The 16815-nt window shown below is 42.1% G+C and overlaps 1 protein-coding gene across 9 annotated transcripts in view; it reads right to left on the bottom strand.

Moving 5' to 3' along the window:
- The window catches only part of PTPRT (protein tyrosine phosphatase receptor type T), a 488934-nt gene that overhangs the window by 337490 nt on the left and 134629 nt on the right, over window positions 1-16815 (bottom strand). For all 9 annotated transcript variants that reach the window (XM_077187379.1, XM_054644473.2, XM_077187382.1 and 6 more), the window contains exon 2: window positions 15571-15696. In XM_077187379.1, coding sequence (XP_077043494.1) covers window positions 15571-15696 — 126 coding nt within the window. The remainder of the gene's footprint in view (window positions 1-15570; window positions 15697-16815) is intronic.

Raw genomic sequence — 16815 nt, 5'->3', positions numbered from 1 at the left:
CCACCCTAGCAAGGAGCCACCTGCACAGCCAGCCACTCTCCAGGAAGAAATATCTACAAACAGAATGAAAATGCTCCACTTACTACCCAAACCCCCCTATTAAACTGGATATGGAATGGACTTTATAGAATCACAGAATGGTTTGGGTTGGAAGGGACCTTAAAATTCATCTTGTTCCACCCCCTGCCATGGACAGGGACACCTGTCACAGACATCTTTTATGAAAAATCCTTTCCTAAGGATTGTTCCTCCTGAGAAGCTGAGGGGCCTCAGGAACAAAATGTAACCAATGGTTATCTGCTGCTGTGGAATGCAACAGGTGCATCTGGGATTGGGCTCATGTGGTTGTTTCTAATTAATGGCCAATCACAGTCAGCTGGCTCAGACTCTCTGTCTGAGCCACAAGCCTTTGTTATCATTCCATTCCTTTTCTATTCCTAGCTACCCTTGTGATGAAATCCTTTCTTCTATTATTTTAGTATAGTTTTAATGTAATATATACCATAAAATAATAAATCAGCCTTCTGAAGCATGGAGTCAGATCCTCATCTCTTCCCTCAACCTGAGACCCCTGTGAACACCATCATAGACACTTTCCACTATTCCAGGTTCTCCAAGCCATGTCCAACCTGAAATCTGAAAGGTTTTATCACTTTTTTTAAGCTCAAGTAGAGTTATGTGAATACAGACAGCAAATACACAGAATAATATTTGTGCTTGTAGAAAATTTGCCCCAACCCACTGAATCCTGTTCAGGCTGCTGCAATGTACATTCACAAGCCCAGTTTATGCTGCTCATGTTTTTTATCTGACCTCAGTTTAAGAAAGCTTTAAATATAACTGTCATTGAGTGAGATAATGCTTATTGCCTTTGCTTTTGGAATAATGAAAAAGTATTCAGGAAAAACAGGTGGGAGTATTAAGTCTGCTAGCTCATGAGCTAAAAAGAAAAAAAAATATAAAGGCAGACAGAGTTTTTTGGCTGCCTAAAAAAACCCTGCTGTTGGTCACATTCCTGTAACCAAAAGTAGTAAGGGAAAATCACTGGATTTTCTGCAATTTGAGCAAAGAGTTAATTTCAGATAGAAATGTCACTGTCTTCTCTTTTTCCACAAGAATATGGAGACTGAGTGAAGTCATTATGAAGGACTTGAGATGAAGTTTTATCTTTAATATGGAAGGTATGAACTCTCTATTTCACATGAAGGATGCTGGTGATTCATCTGCTTCTTAAGTCTTTCTCAGTTAAATGGAAAAAGCAATCTAAAGAGATAGCTGATAGAACAAGAAAACCAAAATAATTCCCAGTGTATTACCTGTGTTGGAAAGGCTCTCACAGAGCAGTGCCTGGCTCCAAATGGCATTTCTGAAAAGTTCACATTTACCTTTGAGCCAAAAGTGAGATTTTAGCCAAATGTTTAGATCTCTTTGCTTAGAGAGATGGCTGAGGGATCTAAGCACAACATAGAACCTTGCAGGCATTTGGTGTATCAAGTGTAGCAACAGGCCAGCTGTAGGCTGGACCTGTGCTGGTTCACAAAAAGTGATGAAAAAATCAATTATTTCACACGCATGAGGCAATTATATCATCTTTAAAATGATATCACGAAGAGAAAGTTAAGCTTTTTGTCCTAACAGACTGCAAATCTGTAAAAATGAGCATGCTGACAGGAGAAGCTCTGGAATGCAGGGAGTGAGGCAGGCTGGGGTCACTGAGGCAGGCAGGACCTCCCAGGCTGGGTGGGCACTGGTGGGGCTCTGTGTCACTCTGTGTCACCCCACAGGGCGTTGGTGCTCAGCCCAGGTCATCCAGGCTGCAGTGAAGTCTCCCAGGCACTGGAACCTGTCACTGTAGGACACAAAAGAACACAAGCGCTGCTCTTAAGGTGAAGAAAAAAAGGGAAGTTTAATTTCTGACTCCAGCATTTATAGAGTTCTAAAAGTGACAGTGGATTGGAGGGTGACAGTGCCACCTCTCCAATGACACTGGACAAACTAACAGTTCATCAAATTTCTCTTCTTCTATAAAAGAATGCAAAACAATGAGTTATTTACACAAAGTGTGTGAGAAAGTTCGTTACAAGAATGTAAACAGCAGAAGGCTCAGAAAATCTTTAAAAATCAGGGCAAGAGGAACCCTGGCTTCTCTTGGAACAGTCATGGACTTCTGCTGTACCACCAAGAAACACAGCACAGAAGCCCTGGAATTTAACCCTGGTTGGTTTTATTTCCCTGAAGACAGGGGTGGCTCTGTCAAACAGCCTGGGACAATCCTGGGACATCCAGGATCAGAGTCAGGGCTCTGCTAATTACCTTGATGAGCTCATCAGCAAGAAGAGCTAAGACATTAACCACAACAAAACTCCAGTTTTTTCCAGAGCATTTATGACTTTTCTATTACTGTACATGTGTAAAACACACACCTGCCAGCACTCTGCACCTTGTGCTAGAACCCTGTGGATTTCACAGGGAGCCAGAGCTCATGCTGGGAATGCAGAGCAGGGCTGGAATGGGCTTGGCCTGGTTTTGAATCATGGTCCACTCTGCCCAAACACTGAAGCATCAGGGACAGGGAAAGCCTGATGTGTAACAGCTCCTTATTTTACAGGGAGATACGGCTCATTTAGAGCAGCAAACTAATTAATACAATCAGAGGCGAAAGTTTCAGAACTCTCCCAACAGCACACATTAGCATATACTGCCAAGAGACTCGATAAAGTTCAAAGCTTATCTTGTAGCCTGCACGCTCCTGTTTGCTCAGAGCAGCAGCTGGCCAAGTGATCTCCCTTCTCCTCAAAGAGCAAAATTAAATTAGATTAGATCATCTTCTCTCCCTTGTAGAATTAAGATCGTGCTAGGAAAACAAGCAAATTAGCTTTTGAAATCCTGTTTCTCACTTTAAGGCTACAAGGCTGAGGAATGCTCTCTGCACCAGCTCAGCTGCAGGAGTGGGTTTGTGCTGTTTTCCTGGTGAGCTGAAGGAGAGAATTTTGCAGATTTGTGTCTCCCTGGGCTTGAGGCTGCGAGTGGCACATCCTGAGGAAGGAAGGCAAAGAAGGGAAAAAAGGAGGAAAGATAATGGACACAAAGTCTTGGGAATCAAGACATGCAGAAGTCATGGAATCACAGAATGGTTTGGGTTGGAAGGGACCTTAAAGCTCATCTTATTCCACCCCCTGCCATGGAAAGGGACATCTTCCACCAGACCACATAGCCATGATATTTTCTGAACAATCCTTTCCTTAGGGTTTTTCCTCCTGAGAAGCTGAGAGGCCTCATGAACAAAATGTGAACAATGGTTATCTGCTGCTGTGGAATGCAACAGGTGCATCTGGGATTGGGCTCATGTGGTTGTTTCTAATTAATGGCCAATCACAGTCAGCTGGCTTGGACTCTCTGTCTGAGCCACAAGCCTTTGTTATTCATTCTTTCTTTTTCTATTCTTAGCCAGCCTTCTGATGAAATCCTTTCTTCTATTCTTTTAGTATAGTTTTAATATAATATATATCATAAAATAATAAATCAGCCTTCTGAAACATGGAGTCAGATCCTCATCTCTTCCCTCATCCTGGGACCCCTGTGAACACAGTCACAAGACCAGGTTGCTCCAAGCCCCATCCAACCTGGCCTTGATGGTTTAATCAGAGCTGCAGTGGTGAGGCTGGAGAGCTTCTTGGTTTGTTGCTATATAAAAACACTTCTGAGTAAAGGAGCAAAACCTAGTTCCTAGAAAAAGCAGGATTAGGAACATGAACGTTCCATGAATCAGAAGTAAGGCTTAGAGCACAAGGAAACAGAAGGAAAAATGTAGGGAGCAGGATTTTTTGGACTAGAAAGCTGGACTGAAGAACAACAAGGGTTTATGGCTGCATGGTGGAGGTTTAGTTCAGATCAGCAATGCCAGATGCCAAATTCAAACCAAACAAATACACAACAGCAAGTTCAAAGGGGGACATACAAATGAGATCCTAGACTGAAACCATAGTTTCTAGAGCTCATTCACTGCCCACCAAGCTGTGAGGTCGGTTGGCACAGGCACATTTAAGCTGATAAAAACCTCTCCCCATTAAGTCACCATGCTGCAGCAATCAGACACACTCCAGAAGTCCATCCTAGGCAATCTGTTCTAGATGAACAGCTAATGAGAGCTAAGCTAAACCACTTCTCTCTGGTTATGATTCCTCCTTTGAATATTCCCATAACTGTACTGCTAAACAACTCAGACCCATAAAACTGAAACAGGCAAAGAGATTCTTCTGCTGTGGACAGATGGAGTAGTAAAAGTGGCCATGAGAAAGAACAGCAATATCCATGGCACATCTTCACTCAGTCACCCTAGACTGCAACAAATTTAGCAAGAAGTTAATTTAGCTTATAGTTTGTTTGTTTGTTTTTTAATGCTTTGAGTATTTCCTATTAGGCTGGAGTTGATGGAGAAGGTGATTTGGGGTTTATTGCCAAATTTCTTCACAGCTTGATCTTCGCTACCGTAACTAGAGGAGATTATAAGATGAAGATGGTATTGCAGGAAAAAGAGAAAGGCAACAAAAGTCTCATATACGTGGAAAACAAGAGGGATGGAGGGAAAGGAAGATTTTGAAGGGTTTATGTTTCTGTGAGTGGTGAGTTTATGGGGCAGACTGACTTGTGAGGAGGCATCAGGAGCTGTTATCCCATGACAGTGCTCATCACGCTGCTTAAACCTTTACTAACTTGGCTGTTAAACAAGAGTGGCACAGAAGTAAATTAAAAAATGGAAGCGCTGCATAAACTTTGAGGACATAAAACATTTGTTCTAAAGCATTAAAGATTAATCAGAAACAGCTCTGCTGTTTCATGGCTCTGAAGACAGTGAGCCACTTGCTGCCTCCAAGCTGGTGCTTTCCTCGTGCTGCCACACCTGCTGTGTGTGCCAGGGCTGGTGGGAAGCTGGGACAAAACATCCTGACTCTGCCAGCATCACTACAAGGCACTTCCAAAGATCTAAGGGATGGGTTCAGCTCTTCAGTGTGAAGGATGATCTTGTTTTAGAAGAATGAGATGAATCAAGGAGGTTCTTAGACACCTGAGCTGTGATGAGGGTTTCTTATTCTGCTTCCCTTCTGCATCCTTCTGATCAACACTGATATTTCTTTCATATTTCTCCCTCATGCATGCACTGTAAGTAAATCCAAGGTAGAAAACCAGAGGAAAAGCTTTTTCCACCCTTAGAAAGGCAAACCCACCCAGCAAAGTGTCTCTGTTCTACCCATAAGAGGTTTACCCAAAGAGCTTGACACCTTTCTATGTTTATAGACATTTTACTAAGGAAAAGCCAAGCATGTCTCAAGTTAAATGAGGGCCCAAGTGGCTTGTGTTGAAGCCTGGAACATTTCAATTTCCTGTGAATTCCCTGTGACTTGGCTGGTGCCATTTTTACTGCAGCTGTTCATTCAATTGAGAGCTCACATCATGAAACATGTCAGGGAGAGAAAGAGCCGATGAGAATTCAGTGAATACAGCTTTTCATTTGAAAAGATCCTCAAACACACACAATTGCTTTCTGTTGCTTAATTTTCAACATTGATAAACATAATTGCATTTATTTATCTAGTCAATACTGAAAACAAGTGATAATTTGTAATATAACAACTTTACATCTCAAAGGAATACAAGCACAACAGTTTCCAGTCCCTTCTAAAGGAGGTGAATGACATGGAGGAGGTTGGATTGCCTGTGTAGGAGAAGCTTACATTATTTTTTTTTTTCCATGAGGATATATTAATATTGTTGCTATCAACTTGCTTTTGTACATATATAAATGACTTTTGGAAAAGACTTTTAAAAGCCAGCATTTTTCATGTGCCAAATTACACATGCTAAATATCTGATACTGGCAATAGCAAATGCTAATATTTCCTAAGCATGAAAAATGAACTCTCTTTCCTCCACAAGTTCTCAATAGCAACAGTTCTCATTGGAACCAGTGATCAGAGGTTGTTATTATCATTCCATCAAACAATCTGTATCCTTCTAATTAAATAGTAAAGCATCTGAAAATCTGCTCATTATGAGTCTCCATCCTGTTTATTTTGAAGCTGGCAGAAAGACTTACAGTTCGTTCACTATACACTGAATAGGGCTTGTGGTAAAGAAACTGCATTAGTTAAATAATTCTTAACACTGCAATCTTGGATATCCTTCCATAGCTTTGTACTCAGGTGCTGGGAGTCTGTTAAGTGGTGATGGTTGGTGACAGAAGTAAAAAACTAAAAAACAAGTAATAAAGGTGAAAGAAGAGAGTTCACTGGGCAAAAAGAGACAATCTGGGGGGAGATGTGCATTATCCAGATAATGCAACTGCAGCACAGAGTCCCTCTAAGAGATTACACCCAGCTCCCACTGAACTTAAGGAATTTCAGGAGAATTCCACTGACTCTATGTTAAACAATCCAAAAAGCTGAAAATGCACTCAGAGCTACCAAGGCTCATAAGGGGCTGAGCAACAGCCTTAGTGATCCTTCCCACCCTTCCTGGATTTTGCTCACCCTCTGCCTTGAATCCCTACTTAATGCCTCAGTTGCTTTCTTGGATCATGCTCAGGAGTAATTTTGCCTCTGATTTCCCCAAAATTTCCTTTAGTAAATCCTCATCTGTCAATATTTGTCTGTTCATTCATGGCCTTCTCCTTCCCTTTTTCGAATCTGGTCTGTCTGAACCTGCCCCTTGCAGGTTCTCAGGTCACTCATCTTTGGGAACTTCTTTCCTATTAGACCTGCCCATCTCTAGGGTGTTCACAAACCTTGCAGAACAAAAGGAAAAATACCCAGTGTAGAGTAGGTTCACAGTTTGAGGGGAGGGAAAAAAACAAACCAGAGTTCTGTCTACTCAAAAATTCACTCCTCAAATGTTGTTACAAACCTCAGCCCTCAGTAGACCTGCAATACCCCTAATCAATTCCTTCAAAAGCACTAGAATTTATCTCTTCTTCCTTAAACTTCTGCTCCTATTTACTCACTGCTTTGCCTCTTCCTTAATATCCACTCCACATTTATCAATTTTAGTATTTAATTTTTGTCAGAAAGTCCTTTCCCATCCCTCATGCTACCTATGCACCTTGTTTACTCCTGCAACCACATTTATTTTGATAGAACTTCTATTAAATTTCATCTGTGTGGAAGAAACCTCTCCTTCTTCTATTTCCCAGCTCCTGAAGATTTTGAAGGTGTTCATGAGAAACATTTTTCCACTGGTGTGGTTATAAAATTCCCTCGAACCAAAACCAGTTGTAACACGTTGGCATCTGGACAGCGTGTCCTAACAGAGCTCAAAATAACACATTATAAAAAACACAGGCTGTGTGCTCAGATGCTGAGAGGCATCAGTTCCTGCTAGAGCCAACAGGTGCTGAGAGAAATTAATGTTTCTGTGCTGAAACCATGCAGGAGGAACGAGCTCACCAGCAGCTTGCTTGTCCTTCCTCCCAGGGTGATGCTGTGGCAGTGCTTTAGCAGTGCCATGATCTCACTAATGGTGACCATGGAAAGGTCCTGGCACTCACAAACAGCTCTGTTTGGGGAAGCTCTGGCAGGAAAGGGTCAGGAAGAGACTGACAACAGTTCAAATGTACCATTTAACACATCAAGGTGCAGAGCTATGTGTGCTCCCAGCAGACAGCAATATCCCTTCAGGGTTATTCAAACACTTCCCAGAAGCCATTCTGGTCTTTGATATCATTTCTTTATACCCTGTGAACTCACTGAAGGCTGCACATCCTTGCTGAGCTTGATTTCACTACCAAAACTCCACCTCCCTCTAAGTGGAAGGATGGTTCTGCTGACCTCTGACAACAGCACACGAGGAAAAATTCTCTCTCACCTTTACAATGGGAATGACACAGATTTAAAAACTGGGATGTAACTTCCTCTCAGCAGAAGTCTTCTAGAGAGGTAAATGTTCTTAATTAAATCTACTTTTGCATCATTAAAAGCAAGTACTTAGTTAGCTAAGTGTGATGTACTTCGTTTAAAGGTCTGCAATTTCCTCACAGACTTAGGTCAATCAGTCCCCCACTGTTTCTATTTCATGCAAAACCAGCACACCCCACCCCAAAGGAAAGGTTTCACTGGGTGTTACAACACAGGAACACGAGAAAGAGCAAATATTTGGTAAGAATCGCTCTTAAAACTCATGGATTTAAATTGCTACCAGTATGAAATCAGTTCATGGTCTTCATTGCTGAATAAGCAAGATTTTCTACATATACACAGGTGGGATTTAGTTACTGACAGCCCAGACCTAACACAAGGCAGTAAAAACATATGGGTAACAACATATTCCTCCAAGAGACACCCAAATCCTGGTGCTGGGCTGTGAGCAGCATCACAGAATCAGTTAGAGGGATGGCTTAGGGCTTGGAGAGAATAAAACAGAGCAATTGAAGGCTGCAAGGACAAAAAAACTCCCTCTCCTTGCTTGCAAGGTTACATTCCTCCCAAAGCTGCATTCATTAATAGGTCAAAAGTGTGCACTTTCCTGGAAAACTCAACATTGGCATGCACATCCACTAAAATAAACCCAACACCTGCAGTCAATCCCAAAAAAACTCAGGTTAGCATCAAGCAGGGATGGAATTCTGGAAACAGGGAAGAATTGTTTACAAGATAGAATTCCAAAGCACAGACAGGAGGCTGCAGAGTAAATAGCAAAATGAAAACACATTGGGGAAACTTTCCAGAGATCCCTTTCTCTTTAGACCTTAACAGCTGAGAAATTACTTTGGAGCTCATTAACGAGCCACAGACTAATCTATTTACTTGTATGCAAGTGAAAGAGTGGGGAGAAACATATTTGACTCATTCTTAGTAATTTCCCCTGCATAAAATATTTTTGGAGGAAAAAAAATATACAAGCAGCTGAGCCAATTTTTTTTCTCCCTCTCAGACAAAACTGAATCATGATTCATCATATACACAGATGAATTTTAATTTATTCCTTTAACAAGTTTCTTTTTGTATTTTCTTGTAAGCAAGAATTAATACACTCAGACACGGGAAATGTTAATTTTACTGCCTCGTCTTTCAAATTTACAAATGTTGAGTCTAACTCCTGCTGGCACCATTCTGGCCTGCAGGGAGAAGAGGCAAATGCCTGACCTATGCACAGAGGGTCTCTGGCCTTTCTGGAGGTCAGCAGTAGCTTCACATCTCCCATTTCCTGAACAGAAATACAGCATCCTGCCCATCCAGTGTGGATTATCACCTTCCAGAAGGAAAGCTGTTGGATAATTATCCATTCCTGCTGTAACTCCATGGTGCCACTCACAAAAAGACAAAGGTGACACAGGAAAGCATTTGGCCTCTTAGAATCCCATAAAACTTCACTCGGTTCAGAGCAGCCCAAGTGGAATTTGGCCATCTGGAATTCCTGGATATATCTCCATGCTTGCCTGCTAAATGAGTATTTCACAGAGCAACACTAATGATGATGACCCTTCTGTTCTTCCAGTGAGAAGCTCAGAGACTCCTCCAGTTCCTGGAACAAAGGAACAGACTCATTTAGGTGTGGGAAGAGTCCCCCATCCCTTATCTGTGCTGCAAGAGGAAAAGCAGAGATTCTGCTGGGATTTCTCACTGAGTGGTGCCATGGTAGAGGATCCATCCCATGCAGGGGTGGTGATGCCCTGCACACCCTGAATGCAAGAGCCTGAATGAGGCATGAGGGACTCCAGGGGCTCTCCAAAATGCAGTTTTTTGTAGGCAAAATGCAGTTTTTTGTAGGCAAAATGCAGTTTATTCCATCCAAGGTGTTCCAGCAGCCCAGGGCTGTGGGTGACAGAGCTGTGCCCACAGCTGTCAGCTCCAGCTGCAGGCAGCCCTGGAGACCCTTTGGTTTTGGTTACAATGCATTATAGACTTTTCTTTGCTGAGCATCTTAACACAGTAGAACCAATCCATACCTTAACTATTATCTACAGCCTATCATAACTGCTATAATGACCATATTCATGTTACTGTTCTCCAGTCACTAACAGTCAGTACATTGCAGCTTCAGCTAGAAGTTGTTTTTCAGTTTTCTTGCAGTGGAACATTCTGAGACCTTTTTTCTACTTGCAGCATTTGCTGCCTTGTTTGCCTGTGCTATCTTCCTGCTTGGTAAAAACATCTCCTTGTTTGGGGTGGGTTTATCCTTTGCTCTAAGCCATAAAAACCCCTTCTAACTAACACACCCTTTGCCTCCTTGGTTATGCAGTGAGACTGGCTCAGCAATTCTTTTCTTCTATATCAAAACTTGCTTCCATCTCTATTCCTTCATCAGACTCTACATTTAAAAATCTTCCTGCTAAGCACACATATCTGTGAGACTTCCTTGTCAAACTTCCATCCTTCCCAACACCTGAACAGCTCTGAGCTGGGCTCACTCACTGGGACACAGGCTGCAGGCTCTCTAAGGCCACACTCAGAACTCATTTGGGCCTGAAAATACCATCTCAAAACACCCACCATTTAGATGGAGGTTTAGATTGGTTCTCAGGAAAACATTTCTTCACCAAAGGGTGGTCAGGTATTGGAACAGGCTGCCCAGGGCAGCAGTAGGATCATCATCCCTGGGAACATTCAAAAATATGTCGTGGAATGCTTGGGACCATGCTTTAGTGCTGGCCTTGGCAGTGCTGGGGTAAGGGCTGGACTTCATGATCTTAGAGAGCTTTTCAAACCTAAATGACTCCATGGGAGATAAAAATGCACCAATTTCTATCACAAAACCACCCTTCAACAATAACAGGTCCTGTAGCTCTTACAGATGATGTTTTGTGGAATCAGGATGCAAAGTGAGGCCATTGGCACTTCCTAGGTAACCTACAAGTGATGGAATTCTGAATATTACCATTTATTCCAAACATTTTGTAATCCATACATTTTTCATACCCACACTTCTGTTTCCTAGACAATGCCCAGCTGGAAAACAGTGGAGCAAGAAACAGCCAAGATATGGAGCACTGAGAGATGCAGATCTATGTTTATATACACATAAACTCCATTTCTTTTGGAAGAATTATTGTTTATTTCTGAGAAAGCAAAGTAGCACTTGCTCTAAGTGCTACAGAGATGAAAGCAAGTGAGCAGTAAGGCAGATGGGACCAGAAATTCAGCCTCTGTGTGCTGATTATTTATCTGCTAAGCTAGAACAGGAAAACTTCACAGAGTAAACGTGGGATTGAAATCCAACAGCAAAGAATGCAGCTGCACAGATGCACAAGACACCATGCCTTTGCATTCAAATAGAATCATATTTAATACAATTAAAGTAATTACTTCAGTCTAGTAAGCCCTGGTTAAGTCTCTACTGGAGTTAATTAGCAAATGATAGTAAAATACTTTGAACTTTAAATGTTAAATACTTTCATTATTAATATTATTCTTGCAACTGCTGCCAGAGCAGCCAGGTCCCAGCTCTTTGGAATGCTGCAAAGCCTGATACAGTGAATAAGAGCAGTACTGCCTGGTTGATTTAAACACATTTCTTTGTTGTGCTAACCAAGCATCTGCCTCCAAAGAGACCCACACAAGAGCTCCTGTCCTGCTCTCACAGGATCCCAGACTGGCTTGGGTTGGTCTTGTGCCTTCCAGCACTGCCATGCAGAGTGCTGAATCCTTGCTTGGTAGCACAACTTCACACAAATACCCACCAAATATGAGAAAATAATGACTGAAGGCACAGGGAAGACAAAAGACAATTAAAAAAGGTTAAAAGGACTGGGTCACATTCCTGCAGAATAAAGATTTAACTGCATGCTACGATGTAGGAGAGGTTATAAGAGAGCAACAACTGATTATTTTCCCTATTCAAAAATGGAAAAAAACAAAGAGTTGAAGCCACAGAAAGGAAAATGAAGGTTTGAGAACCTCTGCAATTCAAGCAGTGGAACAAACAGCCCAAAAGCTGCAGAATACTCATCACTGAGGGTATTCAGGCTTAAGTAAACACCCATCTGTTAGAGAATATTTTGTTATAATCACTCCTGCTATTGTGCAAGGAGGTGGAACCAAAGTCCCACTGAAATCTGGGGGTTGGATACCTACAATTCGTGTGCTCTGCATTTTTGAAATATTTATTCAGAACAATAAACATCTGGTTCTTAATCCCCCAATTAACACTGTTTCCAGCCCTAAGGAATTAATCACAGAATTCATGGGAAACACTTTATTTGCTGGCAACAGAGTAAAACAAATTGCCTACAAACTTCTACATTGCTAATGGAGCAGTTTAATTGGCTTCTTTTTTTTTTCTTTTTGACATTTTAATTAAAAAAATAAAGACCAGAAAGACATCCCTGGGCAGAGACCTTTGCAGCAGTGTGTCAGCAGAGAATTACACAGCTCTGGAGACTCAGGCTCTCATTCATGGTACTGACCTCCTTTGAAGAGCACTCTGAGATCCAGCAGTGAAAAGGACTTTAAAAAGTGCTAGACAGCATCATTAGTATTCAGGAGGACACAGTGGTTCTGTGGCTTGGTTGAATTCAAAGGGATCTGCTGGTACTTAGGAAAGCCAGAACGTTTTCCAGAGGAAAGGGCTGAGCATGGGGGCTGGCCATGCTTCCAGCACTGCAGGCTGACTCAGTGGCACTGAACCAACCTAATTCCTGCTCCCTTTTTGTCTTTACCCCTTCCACAATGTAGAATTTTAACCTATTTCCAGCTATAAAAATAAGGCAGTGTTTAAAATACGGTCCCCAACATAAAAATCTGCATTACTGCACCCCAGAGCCCTGCAGGCCCTCCTGCCACCCCTCCCTGTGCTCTGTCGTGCCTCTGGGTGCTTATTCCATGAGCACCTCTTTGTGACCACCCCTTACACCCTGCAGCTCAGTGGATTTACACCCTGCTCCTCTCAGTTGCCCTGGAGAAATTCAATGGAATGAGAAGTCAAGGCTCACATGCTCCAGGACTCCAGCTCTACAGAGCTCCCTGCCCGTAGGAGTGGAACATGCTGTTCTTCACTTCATCCACCTGGCTTTGCCCCTACATGAATAGTAAGTAAACAGCTTTTATTCCCACCAAACAGCTTTTCAAGGAGTAACCAACACAAACATCACACTTCTAGCCAGCAACAGGCTCTCAATAATAGCTCCAAAAATCTCACCAGCTTCAGGGAGTCTGATTGAGTACTGCAATTTACTCCAAGGTTAGCACGACTTGCACAGCTGTTGAAAACATGGGGTTTGTTACACCAGGCCCCTCTGTACACATTTGCTGTGGCCCATGATCTTCCACCTACTGATTTTGCCCTTTGTTCTGTGTGAACAGTCCTGTGACATCCATCAGTGACATCAGGAACTGACTCAATTCTCCTCATGCTCCTTCAGACCTTCTTACACAGTATTTCTTTATCAGCACATTCCCACCTGATGGCTGCTTTACCTTTGCCTTTTAACTTCAATAAAGTTTTCTGCATTTTTTTTGTTTCAGGTCTAACCTTTATTAAATTTGCAGCTGCTGGAGTAGATATTTTTATAGATTTTTTTTTTTTTAATTATACCAGATATCAAGGAAAGGGAAACCACAAGTATTTGGAGAAACTACACTGTGATGTTCTGGGGTTGGCATGGGGTTTCTTTGTGTGCATGGAGTGGTTTCCTTGGGGTTAGGGTTTTTGGGTAGGTTTGTTCCTTTGGGGTTTTTAAATCATGCCATTCCAGGCTGTTGCTTATCTTTTGTTGTTTAGATTGGATATTAGGAAAAATTTCTTTGTTGGAGCAGCTGTGTAGGGAAGTAGTGGAGTGAGCATCCCTGGAAGCATTCAAAAAAGGAGGAGATGTGGCACATGTGGCCATAACACACAGAGATATGGGAGCAGGGTTTGGGGATGGGATAATGGTTGGTGTGAATAACCTCAGAGGTCTTTTCCAGCTCTGTGGTTTCTGCTAACCCATCCATGGTTCCAGAGTATTTCAGATGGCAATATTCCTCCATAAGGTGGCCAGGAAGGGTTAACTTTAACATTTGGAGTTAACAAAGCATGGAACTCATCCAGTAGAAGCAATATAAACCTTTCCATTTGTTCCAGATTCTCAACTGCATCAAAATTGTTTAAATTCCTCCTCCTTCTCTCTGGGATCAGTTAAAGATTTGTCACGTCCCTCCAGCTTGGTCTTTAGCAAGGACACAAAATAAGGACACAACAATGAGCCAAAAGCTGAAGAGCCCCAGAGATAAAATTTAAAACACAACATCCAGAATCATGAAATACACTCTTACAGGCAGGACCAAAAACCTGCAACCTCCACAATTAACCCTTTGGGGGATGCCACAGCCAAACCAAGCAGTACCAGGTGTGACACACTTTGAAGCCTTCTATTCTGAGCAATTTCCAATGATAAAATGATTTAAAACCCACAGAACTTAAACAGCTTTCAGTGCTGAGGAAGCCCAGCCAGGCTGGTGTCTCCTGGGCTGGTTTTTTACTGACAAGCACCCAGGAATGGGGTCTGGGCTGTCTGTCAGTGCTGTGGCAGGGAGCTATTGCTGTCTCAGCTCCTCACCGTGTCCTTCCAGGCAGCCAGCAATTACAAGTCTCTTAGCCCAGTAATTACAGGCATAAGAATATGTCTTGAACAACATTATATTCTGTTCTTCCATGTAGTTCATGCTCTCACAGTGCAATGCACTAACCAGAATGAATATTTCTTTTCTAGGAGTGAAATCAAAGTCTTAACAGGCTGATGAAGGCTTTTTGCCACTGTGTGCCTGAAAGAGACTTGCATTGCTATTTTAGGTGGCAACCAACATGGACAAAGTAGGATTTTTAGTGAACATTAAAGTGTCTTCTTAAATCAAGTTCTTTTTCAATGTAAACAAAGCATTTGATGCTAGAGAAATCATTCCCATATAAAGCATAATGGTAACTTCCAATGGAAAACAGAACTTGGAAATTATCACCACTGTGAGCTCTGCTAATATTCCAACTATCACATGGAAGTCTACACTACACTCAGTACATATTGGTAAATTAGAAACTCTGGTAAATCTCACTGCTGGAAATGTTTCTTGCTTATGAAAATTCTCCTGTCTCAAGTCCCAGCCTAATCAAGCATTAGCCACCACAACTAATTCTCTAGGCAAGGAACTTTCTTGTCTTTCTCAAAATTGGAATTTAAAACCATCAGTTGAGAGCTAAATGGTAACTGCAGTGTCCAATATTTCCACACATTTCAAGGCTTCACTTCTGGCCTGGCCAACATGAACCTCCCCAGATAACTCTCTCATCCAGAAACATGCCAAAAGCTGGCTGAACCTTAGAGTTTTTTATCCAAAACATTCCCTCTCTGCTAAATGAAAAACAAAATAAGAATAAGAAACGTAAAACAATTCTGCAAGGATATCCAATGGCAAATGTAGCAAAAAAGCCGCCTCACATCTATGAATTCTGTTGCCAGAATATTTTGAACACAAAATTAACATTTTATCACAGAGTAAAAGCCTGCTCTGCTGTTGTGTGCACCCAGAGCCAGCACACACATAGACATCAATAACACCTGATTCTCTCCAAGAATTGCACCTCATCACTGCTGAGAGGCTCCTCACTCACCAGTTGGGACAGCAGGATCCATTGTTGGCTTTTCCCAGGTGTTGATCTGCTCCCAGGTAAATCCATTGGTTCCCAAGGCGACGCTGTAACCACAGTTACTGTAATGCTCATCAAATGAACAACCTCCTAAAACCAAGAAAAAGGAAAACATTTCTGGGTTAATTTTCTCTCTCTCTTTGTGGTAGGCCGTTTACTTAGATATTTTGTACTCAGGCTTACACAGGAAATAAAAATAAATAAAACTAATTTCCTAAACATTATTTTTCATGCAGCTCCAAAGATGATGTCCAAAAAATATATTTGTAATTTCCATGTTTTATATCCACTGGAAGCCCTTGTTTTCTTCCATCCACACTACTGTTTCTAAGATCACTCCCCTTTATTTCAACCTGTTATTTTCAAGGACAATTCTACAGGATATCCCCATGCAGGAATATTTGCATGAACCTTCAAGAAAGATAATTTTTAAAAAATCAGGAAAAGGAAGGAGGAATGCAAATGACAAACAAGCACAGCATCACTGTTCCTGCAGCAAGGCCTCACTTCTTTTTGCTTTTAAACCTTGATTATATTTAACCAGGCTTTAACCATCTCCTAAGCTTAACAACTCAAATTTCTGTGTAGTCCATGAACACACAGAGCTTCCTCAAGATCTTTCAAATCAATACTTCTGAGCATGGCCCTGTAGTTTCTGAACAGGAGAATGAGAAGCAGCAGATGTCAACTGGCATTCACACCTTCCAGACTGCTGACTGGAAGATCTTTACTGCAATTCCTGAAATACTTGGAAGAAGTTCACTCTCATAAACACATTGGCAGCTGCCTGAACACCTGTGAATCAAGGGAAATTCAGGAACTGTGGAGTGAAATGTTGTACTGCAGTGCAGATCTTTGAAACTTGGGTCACACAGAGGAACAGAGAATGTTTATTCCCCAGGATGCTCCTACTCTGGTGTCCCTTATGATCTCATGCACCTTAACCACCACCCAACCCAGCCTGACAAAGTATTTCACTACTGGATCCACTGGATCAGGGATCTGGGGAACTCAGTTTAGACTTGAATCATGCCAAGGTGTGTCTATAAAGATATGGGTTCCTCTTAGGGAAGACAGGATCACTGTTCTCTGCAGATCCCAGTCCTCCAAAGGAGCTGGGCACATGTAACACCCCAGGGCTGCACAGTGCTCAGGGCAACGCTCCCTTGCTCTGCCAGCCAAGCACCAATGGCTCCTGATGGTGCCTCA

The sequence above is a fragment of the Agelaius phoeniceus genome, chromosome 17 (assembly GCF_051311805.1).
Source record: "Agelaius phoeniceus isolate bAgePho1 chromosome 17, bAgePho1.hap1, whole genome shotgun sequence".
Taxonomy (NCBI): domain Eukaryota; kingdom Metazoa; phylum Chordata; class Aves; order Passeriformes; family Icteridae; genus Agelaius; species Agelaius phoeniceus.
The sequence above is the reverse complement of the archived record's forward strand: the minus strand, read 5'-3'. Positions and strand labels throughout refer to the sequence as shown.